The 19223-nt window shown below is 36.6% G+C and overlaps 1 protein-coding gene across 2 annotated transcripts in view; it reads left to right on the top strand.

The window, feature by feature from the left end:
* Positions 1-18307, top strand: part of ANOS1 (anosmin 1) — a 150703-nt gene extending 132396 nt beyond the window's left edge. The window contains exons 10-14 of one of the 2 annotated variants that reach the window (XM_050909558.1): positions 5687-5781; positions 7980-8151; positions 9407-9627; positions 12353-12494; positions 13193-18307. In XM_050909558.1, coding sequence (XP_050765515.1) covers positions 5687-5781; positions 7980-8151; positions 9407-9627; positions 12353-12494; positions 13193-13251 — 689 coding nt within the window. In that variant the 3' untranslated portion in view covers positions 13252-18307. The remainder of the gene's footprint in view (positions 1-5686; positions 5782-7979; positions 8152-9406; positions 9628-12352; positions 12495-13192) is intronic. The other variant, XM_050909568.1, reaches the window with a different exon arrangement.
* Positions 18308-19223: the final 916 nt, after the last annotated feature.

Here is a 19223-nt window from a genome sequence, read left to right as displayed (position 1 = left end):
AAAAAATACAGAACACCATTTCCTTTTTTACTGAAATACTCATTCGACATATGCTTGTTATTTATATTAAATTAATACTCTTATGCTGCCAGGTAAAGGTTTTCATATACGTAAGTCTTATTTTATAATCTTTACTTTTTTACCATATTTTATTCTAATGGGAAAATCTATCAGACACTGCTTGTTAATTACTTCAAATCCTGTCACGATACAGAAAATGGCTTGATGTTACTATGTTTATTGATGCCAGATATTTTTATTGTAATTAAACCTTAATTTCAGCTCTTGTTGTTGAACAAGTCTGCTCTGAAATCTTGTTTTCCAGCAAATCCCATTTGATTTTTCTTTCTAATATGTTTTTGTAATTTGGTTGCCTGCATAATAGTGCTGTCACAGCTGGCATTAATCGGCATTTTTATACCAAATTGTAGAGACCCATCATCCAACAACCACCTGTCAAACAGAATAATATACAACTATAGAGCTGAAATACTTTTACAGCAGAGACTGTTATCATTATCACCACTTGACAGGGGTGGAACAGAGGTAAGCAGCCATGAAGCGCTTTGCCTAAAGACCTCCAGCAAACCAGCAGCAGAACTAGCCCCAGTTCCCAAAACAGTCTGCTGCAATTTTCTTGCTGTGGATCACAAGAATACAAAGAAATACATACCTCTTAAATCTATTTACCTGGTCTCCTGGAGTGATAGTAGGTTGTTGTCATATTGGTGGTGTTGGGTTGTGTGAACAAACTTCACTGCTGTGCCTGCCCATGCTATGCCAGTTTTCTAGCTACAAAGCGGACTTCAGTTCCTCAAGATTGTCAAGTTAGCACCCTTCTGCAACGATAAATGTAATATAAAGCAGAAAAAAATATTTGAGGTAAAGAAAGGAGCTGTCTGCGGTAACATGGTAGAAAAAAAGAAGCCACATTAGATGAAATTATTCACATGGCTGGCAGTAATGGAAATGCACAGCAGAACAGAAATGTGGAAAATGTTGGCAAAGACGAGGAAGAGAGATTACTTTTTTATTTAGTTTCTTTTCAAGAAACTGTGGAACTATTTAAACCAGAAATTCCAGCTAGGAAAAGTTGCAGAGGTACCTGGCATTATGTTGGGTGATTTTTCTGAATAGGTCTCGAGCTTCAAATTCTGTGGGGAGATATGAGATTTAGCAAATGTAGAATGTAGGCCTAGGGTATTCCTATTAACCATCATGCAGCCATGACTTAGGATGTGTTGCAGTACTTTAAGCAAAACTTTTCCGTGTAAGATGCTTAAATTGTGCATATGAACCTGAGCTTTTCAAAGTGGCAAAAAGATGTGTTTGGCTCTGGCATTAATGGGATTTTGAGCTGCTTTTGCAGAATAAATGTGCATTTCCCGCCCCCCCCCCCCAAAAAAAAAAATCTGAAATATATTTATTTATTTTAATTGAAATGGAACCAAAGAGTTTAGGTTGGGGAGGGGGAGAAAGAAGATAAATCTGGTGAAGAACGTATTCATAAATACAATCGACAGAGAGCTTTGTGGAGATACTCGTGTGGAGTTTAAAGGCTTTTTTGGGTGAAACATAAGAGGGAGGGAATCAAAACAGACATCTTTTCAACATGCATTAGAGCATCCCCTGATCAATACATTTCTAGTTAGAGATTTAAGAGTTCTGTCTAACAAAGTTGGCTGCATACCCTTGTTCAGTAAAACAGCTAAGCATATGTGGAATTTTAAGAACATGCTCATGTGATGTCTGTGTAGGAATGTTTTCTTAAGGCTAGGAACTCATTTTATGCTTCAGAAAATTTACTTTTAAAATTATAGCCAAAATAATTACCATTAGCTATTAGTTTATTGGGGAGGATTAGTTTTGTGCAACTGCCTGAAACATCAAGAAATCTTTAGCTTGAGCCGCTGAAGGTCATGTCCATGACAGGAACTTTATAGGATTTTTAAAGTAATTTTTCTGGTTTGCTTTTTTTTTTTTCTTTTTAAAGAAGCTTGAGAATAAAAGTAATTGTTTGAATAAGCTGTCTGCTGTAACAGTCCTTTAAGGAGTTCTTACTTAAATGATTATGTTGACTAATTTCACAAGCTTAAAGCTGCTCGAATGAGTGCTAGCACTTAGTATGTCCTTCAGCTTCAGTGTTTCTATACAATATTTTGAATTCTGGGAAAGATGAATGCTTGCTCTTTGTGCAAGTATCAGTCTTTTTAGTGTTAAATGGTATACTTTCTAACCATGAGAACAATGAAGTTATAAAGCTTTATAAAGACTTATAATTCAAAGTACAGAATCAAGAAAACTCCAAAGTGTTAAGAAGGAGATTGATTAGATACAAAAAAGGCTTTATAATGTGATATCTGAAATATCAGGGAGCCAGACCGAAGGAGTCTGGCAGTTTCTTTTCAGTGTTATGTACCTATTCCAGAAGGGATAGCAGAGCTTTCCGATAAAACTCGCCAAAATCAGTCCCATTAGATACTGGATATTCTGTTAATATTAACTACTCAAATAACTTCTCAGAAAGAGATGTGGCTGTGGGTTACAGTGTATTAACTTCAGCTGGGCTTAATTCCGAACCATTAACTTTGGTGGTAGTGCCTGACATTCAGCTAGACTGCAGCCTGCATCACTTGTCCAGTACCTACCACTGAGTAGGTAATGGACAGCTGAAAACAAAAATCTCAATAAAGTTATAGTAGTGATCTCACTAGGAGAGTGTATGTTGCTGAAATGAAGGCTGGGAGAAGCTTTTCTTTTGCACGTGCTGTAAACACAAAATCAGATGTATAATGTTGCATAAAAATGAAACTCTAGAGCCATGAGCTTTATGAGCAACTTAAAAAAAAAATGATGAAAATATGCATTTGTTTTATAAAGTCTCTTATGTGACTTTTTAGATCATTCCATACATCTTGTCTCCTTTTGCTTTTGAAAAATTTAAAGATAATTTCTAAACCAGTCTTTTTATTTAATATGCATACTTCATGCATGCACATACACTTTGAGTTTTTCATGCTTCTAGCTTTATTCAGTTACAAAATGTCCCACCTTTCCCTATTTTTGAAAAAGTTTCTGTCTCAAGTAGGAGCTACTTCCCTATTATATTTCGGTTTTGCAGCCCAAATTACTCAGGCTTTAGACCCTGACAGGATAGATAGATTTTTTAAAAAGAGAATATTTTTTTAATTGTTGTCAATTGTTTTTACATTCTTCTTTTTAACAAAAAACAAGTAACATGCTTATGTTCAAATCTTTTAGATAACAGCAATCACAAAGGTGAAGATGAGAATTGAAGAAGTTTTAGTCTTGAAAATAAAAGTTTAGGGAAGTCAAAAAGGCCTGTTCTAGTGAAAAGTTTTGGATAAACTTAGCTGATGCTGTCATGATGCATTCCAGTTTATAGCAATTGATGTGTGTATATATATATATATGCAAAAACCTTTTTGAAATAACTTTAATTACATACTCACTGAAAGGAAAGAAAATCCTATCTTTTCAATATAGGTTGTTATCAGAATACCAGATGTGAGCCCTATGAAATATAAGATTCATTTCTTCATTTTGTTTAAATAAAAAAAAAAAAAAAGAAATTATGTTTGTTAAAAACCTTCATCCTACATTTACAGTCCAAGTTGATAGGAAGTGAAATAATTTTTTTAACCTCTTTCTGATTTTGTGGCTCAAATAGAAAGGTTATCAGAAACCACAGCTGTTTACAAATGGGTTACTAAAGGTTTGCTAATGCAGGAGAGGAGAAGTAGGAAGGAAGAAAAGAACTACCTGAGAGCAGAAGCTCACATAAGGGATGGAGATGGAGCCGCAATAAAATCCAAACAGAATTCTACTGTGCCAGGAGCTGGAAAAACCAAATATCTTGGGTTACAACCTTAATTACATTTCTGAACAGAGGCTCAGTAAACCTGTACACTGATATATCTGGATGCTGAGCTGTTGTAAGCTCTTGATGCTTGGGATTTATCTTTCCCCAGTTGCCCACGTAGTGATATTCAGTGACCTACCTGAGGTATGTGTCTTATCCAGTTCTTGATGGCTGGATAATGGCAAGGCTTAATTGGCTCGGATCATCTCTACTAAAGAGAGAGTGACTTATTTATGGATTGCATGTGAAAGTTATTATAAGTGAAAATAGCCAATTTGTAACTTTACAAAGAGCAGCCCACCTTATGTGCAGATAGTTTAAATTAGTAAGTTGTGATTATCAGATAATATACAATCAATAACAGATTCACTGTGGTTAATTGGCACAGAGTGTACATCGTTAATATAGCATGATTAATACAGCAGCACAAAGTTTTCAGGTCCCAAGAAGCTAGGTGTTTTGTTTGTCCCAGGAGAGGGGCACAAGCAGGTGATTGAGTGAACTGGGAGAGATGAAATCAGATGAAACCTACTTACAATTGCACTGTGAGTTTGTGTCTTCATCCAATAGGCACATCAAGTGGGAAAGCCCAGCAACTAAGAGGCAAGTGAAAGCACATCCATTTCTTTATTTTTAAATGAGAGGGAACAATCACAAGGCAGCAAGTTACTTCTTTACAGATTTCTTTTTGAAAAAAGGGTTGGGTTTCTAAAGAAATTGCAGAAATAGTTAGTATACATGTTGTTATGAAGATAGCTGCTGCAAAAATCTACTTCAAGGAGCTTCTATTCTGTCTTTTAACCAGAATACCATTTGAGCTAGTTTCAGACACTACTTATTTTCTCTTTAGTTTACAATCCTTCCCTTCTGCGTCCAATTTGCTCATAGCAGTCTAATGCCAGACCAGCCCTTAAGGCATCAAAGATATTTGTTTTCCCTCCTGAAACCCACAATCAGGCACTTGGCATTAGTGGCTATGTCATACCGAGCTAATTAATAATAACAGACATAATTTTGCATCCCCTGTATAAAGATAGAGGAGAACTAAATCCAGAAAAATGACAGGATGTATTTGCACTACCTGATGAGTTTTTCTTCTCTTGTCTAATTCTTTATTGCCCTTTGTTTTGCTTCCTTATGCAATCAGTATTAGACAAGAAGCTAGAAGAGCTGGAAATTGGTTGAAAGCTTATATTATTGGTACTGCAGCAAGTTTTGTCATTTATTTAAATGGGAGCAAACTCAAGCCTTCAGTATTACTCCTAAGAGTCAAGACTAGAATTTTATTTGGACAGATACTGAACAGGTCTTATGATATATTCTGAAAGGAGAAAGGTCAGGGATTTACAGACATTTTCACATATCTTCAGGCACAGATTTCTCAAGCAGTGCCAGGCAGCGGTACTGCAATACTCTGACAATATAAACAGTCACAGGCAGTTGACACAAAGTCATTCCCATCATTTGCAGGATGTTAGAAGTAGCAGCATTGAGATTTTTTTTTTTTAATGCTCAATTTAAATGCTTGATTTTTAAAAAAATGTAAGCAGTATATGCTTACATATCTGAAAATGCCAATTCACTATTTTTAAATTTATCTCCATTAGCTGATATAAGGTTTAAATTACGTAAGTGTATAATATTTTCTCCATTCTATTAAAGGATGCTTAGGAACAAGTGAGGAACTACCAACTCTACAATACTTAAAACTCCTCCTATTTTTATCCAGAGAAGCCAGAAAAGTTGCAATGGTGAAAGCATAACTATTATATATCTCTTTTCCTCTCTTTTTGTATCATTTAGATATCAGCACGAATCAATTCCAAGTCCACTGGTTACTGGAGTCCTGTGCACACAACGACACCAAAGGACTTGGGAAAGTAACAGAGCTGACTTATGTAAGTCTCCGTTCAGCCTTCTGCTTGACTCTGAATAGCTTCTGAGCAGCAAGAGAAAGGATGGTTCTGTAACATAACACAGTATGCTTTATACCATGTTTCACAGATAAGTAAGAAAGTTTCTTTTTTATGTTCCTCCAGCAAAAGGTAAAAATCATGCATCTGGACCGTTTTGGGTTTTGTCTTGTTTTTTTAAAATTCACACTAGGATAAAATCTTTTTTTTTTTTGTTGGTGTTATTCAGAAAACAAGAGCAGGCAAACAAACTTCTTAGCTAAGTACTTACATATTTCTACAGCATGTAGAACATGGAGCTTTATCTGTAATTGGTCCTGTAGGACTCTAGCACAGTGCAAATACGGAACAGTATTAATAGTAATTAATAAACTAGGTTTTCTTTTAGACATGCAGGTGGGTTTCACAACCCTGAGGAGAATAATAGAATACGAAAAAAGGACCGTAGGTGAAAAATACTAGATATTAAACCTGGAAGTCAGACAGATATCGGATAAGGAGAAAAGCTCTCTGTAAGTACATGTCAGCCCAAATATATATTGCAGTGGCAGTTCTTCGTACTCAATTTGTTTGCAATCCAGTGTCATCCGTCTCTGTAACACATTATTTGAACAACACAGTAATATGATTGGTGTATCACAATTGATTTAGTGGGTTATGGAGAATGGAAGAAATCACAATTCACCTTTCCTTCTTACCCTGACCTATACTACCAGATCAATTCAGTGGAGTTAATGGCATGTAAAAGTAGAGTAAATCAAAAGACATCATTTCTCATACAGGAGGCTGTTAGCTTGTAAGATTTACTGCTTCATGGGGTCAGCAAAGCAAATATTAGAGGTGGATTAAAAAAATGATTTTGACATAATGTTATGATCAGTCCCAATATTTCAAGTTATGCACACTGAAGATAGGAAAAAGTTAACATTTAAGAAGTTTATTTCCGCTAGAGGCCAGGAAAGACTCTTCGTACATCTGCCCAAAGGCATTGTGGGATTAGTTCATTTATTTCCTCTCAATCATCTTACAGTAATTGGTCCAATCTACTTTGGGAAACTCTGTGTTTCTTTTGAGGAAGAAAATAATTACAAGCAAACAGAACAAGATGGATGCTACAAAAGGTTTGGTACTGGATATGATAGGTCGAGGTAGATAAAGGCCTTATGTTTCCAGTGTTGAGCATTTAGGCTCTGTCACAATAAATAAAAATAGTCCTGTCACAATTTTAAAGAGGCGTCAAGCCTGTTAGAGCCCCCTCCCGGCAGGTGGAAGGCGGGGAGTCAAGTCTGTTCTCAGGCCAATCTCTATGTCCCATTGAAAATGACCTTCCAAGTGAAGGTGAGACTAATCCAATTTCGGATTAGAAAAAAGAGGGAGTTATGCAGAAACACACTGGAAATTAGTGATTCTGAAGGGAAGTAAAGATCAAAAAGGCAGTGAAAGACTTTTGACCTTAGCCAGTAAGGCATTATTGGACATTTTCCCAGAAAAAAAAAATCCAAACATTTTTTTCTCATATATGATTTGTGCTAAAGCTTTCAGGCTGTGATTTTCAAAAGTACTTTAGACAACAGTAAGAATTTGGCAGGACACTTACACTTTGTGTAAAGTTATCTTGTCCAGTCATTGTCTTTAAACAGAGACTTGTGCTTTGTAGTTCAGCTGTGGAGCTTTTCTTCCTGATAAGAAGGTAGAAGTAGTTAATGTACTAAAGTGGAAAAAAATGGATCCATAATGCCATGCTGGACTTTGAATGCGCTTTTAAAAAGTTAAATGTAGATGAAGCCTGTCATTTACAGCAGCTTAACTCAGCTTTCTTACATTTATTTAATTCAATTAGCATTTACATCCTCACATTGCTACCCCCACTGCCATCATGTCAGAGAGACTGTTCTAAATGTTAGAAGCCAGTTGCTTTGATGCAGCATGGTGAAGGAACTGTGTAGATTGGAAGGACATATCCAAATACCATGCTAATATATTTTACTACTGAAAATAATCATAACATAGGCAATGTTTGCTTTGTTCTCTGAGTAAAAGCCATGTTGTCATGTGTTAAGCATATCAGGACAATATTTTATTGGAGAAAACTTTTCATCTTCTGCCAAACTTATTTTTTAATTTCTTTTTTTCTTCTAGAGGTCTATTTGCAGCATGTGATCTTTTTGTTTTTCTTGCTGTAGGAAAACTACGTGATTCTCAAGGACCTGTCATTTTCATGCAAATATAAAGTAACTGTTTTACCTGCAAAATCTAAAGGTCGTTTTAAGGCTGAGAGTATTTTCTTTGTTACCCCACCTTGCTCTGCATTTAAAGAAAAAAACCACAAGCACATTAATTGTCCTGCTGAAGGAGGTAAGGCATGATCTGGAGAACTAGCCAAAGAGTTTCAAATGCATTTACAATCACCAAGAAAAAAGTCTTTAAAAGGATTTCTAAAATGGGAAATGAAAGATTCAGAACAAATAAAAATACGACTAATGCTTATGTGAAAAATCAACTAAAACACAGAGCAGTATAGATTTTGGCTAGTATATTACTGTTTTGTCAATTAGGTGATAATTTTAGCGGACTGTTTATAAACATATGATGACATTTGTTATTATACAATGTTTATTTTTGTAAGGAGGAACAGTTTCCCAGTTACATTTATTATAATGATGGATGATTAGTGTAAACATAATTATGCTGGCATGACCCATCTTTTGAATGTTTTGCTACTGATGCAAGCTGCTTTTTCAGTTTGATTTTGTTTAGGTTAATTCTGCTTTCAAATAACAAATAAAGGTACTCGTACCTTTTACAGCATTGCCACAATGGTAGGTATAGCTAGAGGGTTATGGAAATTGCAGAATTATGGAGATATTCGTTGGAAAGGACCTCTGGGGACAGCTAGTCCAGCCGCCCGCCCAAAGCAGGACTGTTGCCAGCACTAGGTCAGGTCAGCCATGGCTTTGCCCAGCCAAGTCTGGAAACCTCTCTATTTAGTTAGAGAGTGACCCTCTCACTTTGAGTCCCTACTGTCCCCAAGGGGTACTCCCATGCTCCATGGGTCACCTCAGAGTCCTGCTGGCCACCATTGCCATTTCCTCACCGCCCCTCCTGACAGTTTCCAGCATTACAGCCTTCCTGGGCAAATGCAACTCAGGCATATGTTTCCCCTAATCAGAGTGCCCCTATTAACTTGTACTACAGTTTTAAAGCATGAATTTTACTTTTTGCCTGCATCATGGAGTTCTGTGCTATCCTGTGGGTTTTCTTGTGGTCCCAAAATTGAAAATCAGAGCTCAGGTATTCTGAAATACAGAGGTGCAGGAGGATGGCTACCTGTGAATGAGGCACTTATATCTTTACATGCTATAAGCTTTCCTTTCTGTCACCTGCAGCTGACAGCATTTGATCTGAAGTTTGAATTTGGCCCAAAATGCCAATGGCATATATGAAAGATAGGCTTTGGTTAACACTGAAAATGCAGAGCTAGAAAGCTGGTAGGATCCTGGGTAACACCAGAAAGAGAGCTCTGTCTGACCTTGATTTGTGGAATTAAATGAACATTATTGAACATTATCTCTCAAAGTTTAGCTTATCTTTTTGCTTTCCAAATTTATAGTGCCAGTTCTACCCAAAGTGTTGGCCAAACCCGAGAATCTATCTGCGTCTTTCATTGTTCAGGAAGGTAACATCACTGGTCATTTTTCCTGGAAGATATCTAAGGCAGACCTTCACCAGCCCATGACAGGGTTTCAAGTCACTTGGGCCGAAGTAACCACAGAAAGCCGGCAGAACAGCTTACCCAACAGCATCATTTCACAGTCGCAGATACTGCCAGCAGTAAGTTGTTTGTTACTTTCCTTTGCTAGCAGCTTTATAAGTGTGTGTGTACGTGGCCTATTTTTAATGTTTAGTGGTGATGCAGGTGTCACGCATAGCGTTCTCTGGCTCTGCAGGCAAGTTAGAGCAGGAGGTGCTTAATTTTTCTCCTTGCTGGAGATACAAAGCACAGCTACTCTTCTTGATGACACATCAAACATTTTAATGTGCACAATTGTCAAATTAGCAACCATTGTCTGAGAAATGCCTGAAGGAAGAATAAGATTATCTGTGTGGCCATAGATAGTTTTTATTTTGTTTTGATGATCAGGCTGTTCAGCTTGGCGGTTACTATAGTTTTACTCATTATTTGGTGTCCAAGTCAATGGATTTAAGAGAATTTTCTCTTCCTTTGAGTCACTCATTGCTCTAAGAAAAATAAAAATCACTTCCTCCTCTGCCAATACACACCATTGTCTGATGGACAAATAATTTAAAGGAGAACTATATTTCACTGTTTATTGAAAGTACGAGAATTAACAATTTGAATTCTTCCTCCTATTTGCTTTAAGATGGCCTTTGCTATTTCAGTTCCTCCTCTGGCAGAGGCAGGTGAAGAGCACTTCATTCAGACTCCGCTGCCAGATCCACCGGAGTCAACAAAAGGGCTTAAGCAGCTGGTCTTGATCCAAAGTCTGCTAACAACGTTGGGAGTCTTTCCATTCACTTAGGGAAGTGGATCAAGGTGATTGTGTCTAGAGCAGAACTGGCTGAAAATCTTTTCACAACATTTCTTTCACCAAAGAATGCATAAAATGTTTTGTTGGACACATCCTACATGCAATGCGTTTTCCACAAATCCAAGACGAGGTTCTCACCATGCTGTCTTAATTCCTAGCAGACTGCCCTAGGGCTAGGGCACCTGTGTTTCAAAGCCTTTTGTTCTGGGGGAGAGCAACAAAGTTGACCACGGATGCTCTAAAACTATGGGGCAAGCTACCATGCAGTGTGCAGAGCTGTTTTGTTACATCTTAGTACAGACTTGGTGTGATCCGCACCAATTTGCTGAAAGCTCAACCTAGAGTCCAGAGCAGAAGCACAGTGCAGATACAGCCTTGGTCTTTTTAGCAAGGGTTACCTTGAAGCGGTTACTCAGTCACAGACCTTTGGCTGCACACAGCCACTTTAGCACAATGCTAAGCAAAGTTACAGACCATGAGATGCTGATTTTCACTTTGGTTTTCACCTTTTTTTTAGGAGCAGGCGTATGTTTTATTCAGAATTCCTATTCCTTTTTTTAAGCTTTTGTTCCAGTTAGGTCTGAAATATATATAAGTTTTATTTAAAACACTCCTTTGCATTGTGTTATGCTTTAATTTTTTATCTTTGCACTACTGTAGAGCCTGGAGATTCCTTTTATTTAATTATCTATCACTATATTTATCTATTTATGGCAACTGGTTTACTTGTGGTAAACTCTGATTTGAGTTGAAATAATATCTCCTACCTCTCAGAAACCACCAGAATGTAGAGTATTTTACGGTGAGGATCATTCACTCATTCTTGTTGGTAGCCTCTGACTGATAAAAATTTAATATTTACACAACTAGGGCTGAAATGCACAGGTCCCAGCTGCCAGAGGGGCGCCTGAACGAGCAGAGTGAGTGTTTGAGTGTGATGTATGCACTCCTCTCTCTCTCCTACCCATTCAGTATTTTATACGAGGTGGAACAGCTTCAGCAAGGTCTGTTAAGAGCAGCCCCATCTCAGAATACGCGCTAGTTTGGCAGTAAAACTACACATTTCCCCCCACCTTTTCTCTCTCTCCTTTCCCCTTTACTGTCTGCTCTGGCAGTAACAGCAAATTATCAGTTATTCCCACAGCTCGCTTGGGTCCCCCCGTGTGGCGCTGGATGCTGTGCCGGCCGGAAGAACTTGCTCTGCAAATTCCTGGCCAGTCCAGCCTGGCTGGTTGTGGGACCACACCGTGCCCACACTGTCTGGCATCACTGCTCCGCTGTCCCCTTCCTGGGACTGGGCCTTTTCAGCTTGGAATAGGACGAATCAGGACTTTTGATTCCTTAATAACCTTTAGTCTTTAGCCAGATGTATTCCTATTTGGGAGTATTTATAAACTTACTCTGAAATTATTTTGCACAGGTGTAAGTGACCACGAAAGGTATGGAGCAGTGAAAAGTGAGTCCATCATGCCAGAAATTTATTAAGAACAGAAGGCAAATTCTTGTGGTGTAATTGGGACAAATCGGCTGAAATCAGTGTAGCTACACATACTTTCACTAGCTGCAGCAGGGGCCCCAGGCCTGCCATTAATTAATTTACCAATTAGTAGAATTCACAGGCAGATCCAAAATAAAAACAAGTTTATATAATGAACATGTTTGTTAAAAAGAATGATTAGGAAGTTACATTTTTATTTGGTTTTTTTTTTTTTAGTGATGAGCACATCATCCATTTTCCAGAACAGTAGGGAACAATGTGGAGATCTTATACATGAAACCATAACATTATGGTAAAAAAGTCTGCTCAAAGGGAATGGCAAGCAAAAAATTAATAACAAATCTTCTCAACAAAGTGATGCATATGTTAAATCCTTTTAACAGAATTCTAAGAAAATAATTTGTGGGTGCTGTGACAGAACCTGCTTAAACCACTGATTTGTGTGAGTAGAGCAACCGTGTTTTATTTTTAGATGCTCTGAGAATTAAGGTGATGTATTTATTTTTAGGATCATTATGTACTTACCGTGCCCAATCTGAGGCCATCGATGCTATACCGCTTGGAAGTTCAAGTGCTGACAACTGGTGGGGAAGGGCCAGCTACGATAAAATTGTTCCGAACACCCGACCTTCCTCCTTTTTCACCCCACAGTAAGTACTTCACAGTTTTGACATGTGGTTACATGTTACAAAACTTCAGTCCTCCACATGTAAACAGTTTGCTGGAGCCTTAGAGTCTTTATTGGTTCCAGTAGCATTCCATAAACTTTAGATGTGTGAAAATATTGGGGTTTTCCCCCCCATAACTGTCCATCAGCAATGATGGAAGCAAATGCAGTCTTTCTCTTACTCAGTTTCTGTGGTCTGACATTTGCCATTCATTCCACCACAGCTCTTTGGCTTATGCCTGTAGCTCTTGGGATTCAAAGCTGGTCTGTCGTCCAGGTACTACCTAGGCCTGGGATTCCTTAGCTTTCAAGATTAGATTTTTCTGGGTGCATTCAGTCCAGCATGGCTAGAGCCTGATCGTATTTCCAAAGCAGTGCAAACCTCTTAATGGCCATTTCCAGCATTTTATGTGTTTCTGAAAGTACAGCTCAGCGTTGTGAAGCCCAGTAAAAAATATAATGAATTAGTCCAGCATTCATCTGCTTGAATCTGTTTGTCCTTTCACAGTCCCACTAAAGTTGTCTGGACTGAACATGCACATAGTTGTCAGCACAGGCAGTTCAATTACAAGCTGAAGGATTACAAGTTGAAGGCCTCATGAAGCCTTTTTAGTATGGATAAACGTTAGTATTACAAATTCAGGGTTTGATATGTGCATATTTTCCTATTTTTTTGTTTAGGACCCCATCTGAAGCAACATCATCCACATCACTACAAGCCACCCCCAGAGAAGTATTAGACTGTTTCAGATGATTATACAAATAACTGAGAGAAAAACTGAGCTCCCCAATGAGGGCTGGGAAAAGGCACATCTGTAGGAGCAATGAACCCAGTTTTCCACTGGAAGTTACCATCCTGTACGATCTGTATCTAATTCTCTGTAGTTTAGCCATGAAGAATTGTATTTGCATCAAGACCAGGATGAAACATACAGCAAGTATCCTTTCAGTACCACCACTATTCAACATACTGAAGATCACATCTAACTCAATGCCTGTGAGAAAATCAGAACTGTGTTCATTATAATGTTTTTGTATTTCTATGTTTAAAGTAATTGAAATGGTGCAGTGTATACAGCTTTTTCTCTTAGTGACTTCAATGTTAATATTTGCAAGGTTGTCCTGTGATGTATACATACTTTTGAACACTGGAGGCCATGTTCTCATCAGCGTGTTTAAATGATCTATTTTATTTAAAGCTCTGCCTCTCACCAGTTTAAGCCCTAGTGTATTTTGCTATTAAAGAAGATCTCCACGTCTGAAATAAGGACGTAAGTAAAATAAATACCAGTAGCAGAAACCCTAAAATAGTCAGTATTTAATAATTGCGGTATTACCACAGAGAAGGATGATGATACATTTGTGTCACCCATCCGTTCTAAAGTGGTAATGTTTTAGTACGTAGATCTTCTATGAATGTAGTTAATAGCTAAAAAATATACAGGGTAGATGTACCATTGTAAAGAAACAAATGGCAATTAATAGAATTGTTGAAAATTAATGGCAATTAATACAATTAATTGGTAGGTCCTGGAAGAATGACTTTTAAAATTCCACTTATAATTTTTTGGTATATAATATTTCAAGGTATAATAATATCTTGAAAAGAAACACCAATTTTCAGTTAAAAATCTGAATAGTTAACATTTTAGAAACTGAAATTCTGAGGCACATTTATTATTCAAGTAGCTGTAGAGCTACTTTTTGGCTTTGGATTTTGATGCGCATATTTCTTTTCCCCGTGGATCTTTTGAACAGAAGGATGGATGTATTGGCTCTATTCTGCTGTTTTGCTTACAGAAAGAATTATGTGACAATATTCTGGCATCTGGAAAACATTGGCTTATAGTTTATTTGAATGCATTTTTCAAATTGAGACAGAAGGGTGCCCTTTTTAACCATAAGGGAATTCATATTGCCTTGTTGTGCAATATAAACTGTCTAGAATAATTTGCCACACAGAGAGACATACCTCGATAGTAAACAGAAACTGCTTGGATTTATTATCAAGAGGGTGGAAAGTATCTGCCAATAAATGTCCATACAAATACTCATAATCAGCTTCTAATGTTCAAGTTGTTCAAAGCGCTCCTGCATTCTTTGGCACCGTTTCCATTTCTCCCTGAATTGTCATATGAGGCTAACGTACCTCAAACACTCAGGAGTCAAACTTGACAAAGTGGCCACTTTTTCTACCAGCAGATGCTACAGACTTACCTGTACTGCACATTTGCCTGAGATATTCAGTGAGAGCAGCTCAGACATTAGTGGTAAATATATTTTCCTTCTCTTGATGACAAACTGTTTTGTGGAAAAGCAAATATGAAGAAAAGAAATACATACCTGAAACGGAGGATCAGAGTTAAGTTTATCATAGTAGAGCGTTCACAGAATACTCAAATACAGTTTGTCTATGCTGAAGTTTGTGGCTTTTTGTTTCATGTGGGTTGATACCACAGGGGGTGAAGGAAACTGAGTTAATTTTGATCACTTGCTCATTCCAGTTTTCCTACATTTCTACCTTCAGTTTTAAAGGGCTCTTTTCTTCCATTCTCTTTCTACTTTGTTGTCTTTTTTGATATGCACTCAGTGACCAAGAACTTTTCCAGACATTTTCTATTGCTACATGATTTAGGCCTTTAACAGTAGTTTTAAAAATATTAAAGGCTGTGGTGCTTTTGATTCCTTCCTCTGTCATTCTGTCATCTCCCCTTTTCCAAAATACATTAGCAAATAAACAGATGAACTCTTCATAAAATCCATAGTATAAAGGTTTATTTTCAATTTTGGCAGAAGGCCAGAGCCTCAGAGATTTTTGTCGGGATGTAAATGTTTCATGTGTACAAGTCTTTACAAAGAAAACACAATTTGAATCGGACTGGTGTGCAGCACTGCTTTGACATTTAGATTGCACAGGGTGTAGGTAGGGCTAGAAGTGTTCTCTGTCGTGTTTGCTGAGAGCAGGAGTCAGTGGGATCAGGGAAAGTAATTACCTCAGGCTGCTCTGAAAAATTCTGTCCAAACCTTTCAATCACAGTCTATTCTAGTTACGCTGGAGCAAATCTGTAGTGACTAGATTAATGTTAAAGAAATTATGTTTCATTCATAGTGACATGGTAAAGCATAGAACATGGATGTCGGTCTTTATTACAATGATGCCAAATCTGGCTTGGAGATAAACTGGAAGTTAGCAGCCCCGAGTGATCATACCCTTAGTCTTGGCTGCTGAGGGGAAGCCTTATTCTTCTGAAATGAGTCAAAATGGTTACTGTTTGCCGATGCCAGTGTCTTCGAAGCATTCAACTTTTAAAAGTAACAATGTACTTTTGAAGAACATGGAGGGGCTTTCCCTTTTAAAGTAGATTCTGGAAATCAAAAAAAAGTTGATAAAGTGGAATTGTATTGACGAAGTGTATTATATAGAATCCACTAAGATATAAATTATTTTTTTCTTCTACAAATCAGCTTATCAACTCACCTTTCGAGTCATTCTCCAAATCAAAAATGAAAAATACAAGGTCAACAAAGCTCACACATGGATGTTAAATTCCCAACTATGAGTGATTTCCTGATTATTCTTTGAATTTAGCAGTACAGATTTGAAGTTGTTAGTGCCTAATTCATAAAGCCTTGTTTGCTGAATTTTACAGAGTATTGTCCTAATTTACTGGCCTAAGTCACATTAAACATTTAATTCAGCAATACAGTTGTAATTCACTGCTTGATTCACTAGTTAAAAATTTATTTTCTCTAATGATGTTGTGTAATACAGAGTTAATATAGATATTGGGATGGTTTTAGATACTTTGCACCTTTACACTAATGTATTATTTGCTATGTACGATTCTGATGGATTTGTCAGTTGACTTCAGGATGCATTTTGTTTATCTTTATTTCTTAAAGGAGAATTATAAGATTATGCCATTTTTGCTAACCGCTTTGTGAAGTGGATTTTTTTTTTGTTCATCAATGATTTTTGTTTAAGAAGAGACTGGTTTGTTCTTGTTACATCTTTTTTGACCATTTTTGAGTTGTTTATAGAGCAGGAGAAATTCAAATAAGACAGAGCTTGTGCTGTATCATCTATGTGTATCATCTTCAATATTCAGTAAGAGTATAGCACGTAGACAACAAATAAGAGGTCTGACTTCTGAAATGCTGAACATCCTCAACTTAGTGGCTTCAGAAAGAGCCGAGGACATGGTGTGGCAATGCTAACATTGACATTAACATTTGGCATGGTCACACACAAAGTCAAAGAAATACTCATTGCTAATGTGAATGGGAATTTTACCATTGGTATTAGCAGAACAGTATAGAAACCTTAATACTGAGTCCATTTATTCCACAATACTTGGATCTCCATGCTCCCAACTGGAGTCTGGGAGAGTTTCAGATAAGCAGGCCCTGATTCAGGAAGGTATGCAGAACAGGAAACTTCCATATGCACAGAAGATGTCAGTGGGATGGAAGTAAACCCTTGCAGTTAAGAATGAGCTTTAGTGATGCCTTGAATAGAGCATGGATGTCAAAATTTGCTCGAATACTGTCTTAAATCAGGGCCTTATAGAACAAAGTGTGGGACCCAGACAGTTCTAAATTCTGTGTACAACACCATAAAAATTTTTATTTTTGTCTTGTGTATATGTAAATGTAGTTGTGATATTGACTTATTTATTAATTCATTTTCTTATACTATGTGCCAAGTATATTCCTACCCTTTTGATCAGTACCTGTGAACATCGATTACTAAAATTAATGTTATGCAAACTTGTGCATTGTAACCAGGAATATGATGCTAATAAGCTGTTGCATGTAGTTTTAAATAATTAAGAAAACCCTTTATTTAAAAAATGTAAATGAATACCTGCAGATGTTGATTATTATATATGGTTTTGCATGCCAAAACTCATTGTTCAGTTGTGGGCATGAAATGTAACGACTGTATTACCTCTACTGAATATATTAGTAAGGTACAATTTACAAAGTAATTAACAGAGCTCTATATGTAAAATTTTTCCTTTTTACTTAATTATAGTGTAGTAGAGGTAACAGAACTGCTTCTCTGTTACCCAAATTGGCTGTAGAAATTATGTTCCTATAACACTCATTTAAAGTCAATATTTATTTATGTATGTAATACAAAAAGATTGGTCTTATGTGTTTGTCCTGTTATTTAGAGAAAAAAAATACACTTCTTGTAAAAACAATTTGTAAAAAAATGTAAATGTAAATAGAGTCTGATTTCTTTTACTCACTATTTTCATGTTTAGAATTTGTACATACTGTTTAGGTAATAAACTATCCTACATCGAAATCTTGCTACATTATCTCCTCCATACAGAATTTATAGTTTTGTTTTTCTTAAGTTGAAGACACAGAGTCATCTAAGAAAAATCAGTGTCACGCCACGTACCTTTGCTACATCTGAATTTCATTGTGTATAAAGTCATACCATTTTATCCTCCATTTACCGCAGCATTTTGTTTTCTTTAGAAAGTGATCAAAATAATCTGAAAATAAATTTAGATATCATTTGAGTCTTTTACATTGAAAAGCAACCCTTGAAGTAAGAAATCAGACTCAAGAACTTGCCATCCCTTTCTCTGTTTTAATGGGATAGTTCGCAGTAAAGATTTGTTCACCCTTTGTAATACTAACTTAAAATAATTAAAATGTTGCTGGATCTATGTCAGTGGCCTGATCCTGCAAGTCAAGATTTTCATGATTGAAACTCGTGGCGAAATCTATGTATACACCAGATTTGGAGTATTTTCTATTTTAAAGTGCAGTATCCCGTTATTTAAATTCTATATTTTTAATAAATATAAATATTTGTCTTAGAACAAACATTTAACTATTTCAAATGGTCCTAGATGTGCTGTCATTCTCAGATGCAATATCTTTAGTTTGGGGATATGCCTTTGACTTACTCTTGACTTACTTACCTTACCTAATAAACGTTTAGATTTTGTTAACTTGAACATAAACTCCACAATTTCCTGGTATTGCTTTCTCATTAGAATAAGTGCTTGAATTTTTGTTTTTGGTTTTCCTTTTACATAAATGGATAATATTTAGAAAAACCCATATAGTTAAATTTCTCTACAAGTTGGACTGTTTCAGTGATATTTGCCATTACAATTCAGTAAACCCAGACAAGAATGATAGATCACTGTGGATAGGTAAGTGGTCATAATACATAGTTGAAGTGTTGTATACACTGTAATTCAAAACAGCCATTTGTTTTTTCTTTCCGTAACTTCAAATAAATATTTTATTCAACATTGAATTAAAAGAGACAATGACTGGATGATGTGAATCATATGAAACAAAGCAAATTTGCTATATATTGAACAGTATTGATCATTTTGGTTTTGAGTTTTGTGGCTTGTGCTTCTGTACAACTTGGCTTTTGTGCATCTAAAAAGAGAATGCACTCAAAAGATTCCATTTCATAAAAAATTTAATACAATAAAAGCTTTTTATAGTACAAAAAACCCCCTCCCTCTATACTTCTGTTTTCTTATTACAGGTGGTGTATTGTCATCGTCTGGATATATGCCAGCCTCCTTGAGGAAGGCCTTGGGCCAAAACACTGGCTGTTAGCCCATCGGTGGCAATTCAGCACCTGTAAGGGTAAAGAAATCACCAGGGAGAACATTGAGAACGTAAGCTTTGAAATAGAGCCAATGTGCAAGACTCCTGCAGA

Source organism: Gymnogyps californianus, chromosome 1 (genome assembly GCF_018139145.2).
Source record: "Gymnogyps californianus isolate 813 chromosome 1, ASM1813914v2, whole genome shotgun sequence".
NCBI lineage: Eukaryota > Metazoa > Chordata > Aves > Accipitriformes > Cathartidae > Gymnogyps > Gymnogyps californianus.
This window is presented reverse-complemented; position numbering and strand designations above follow the sequence as displayed.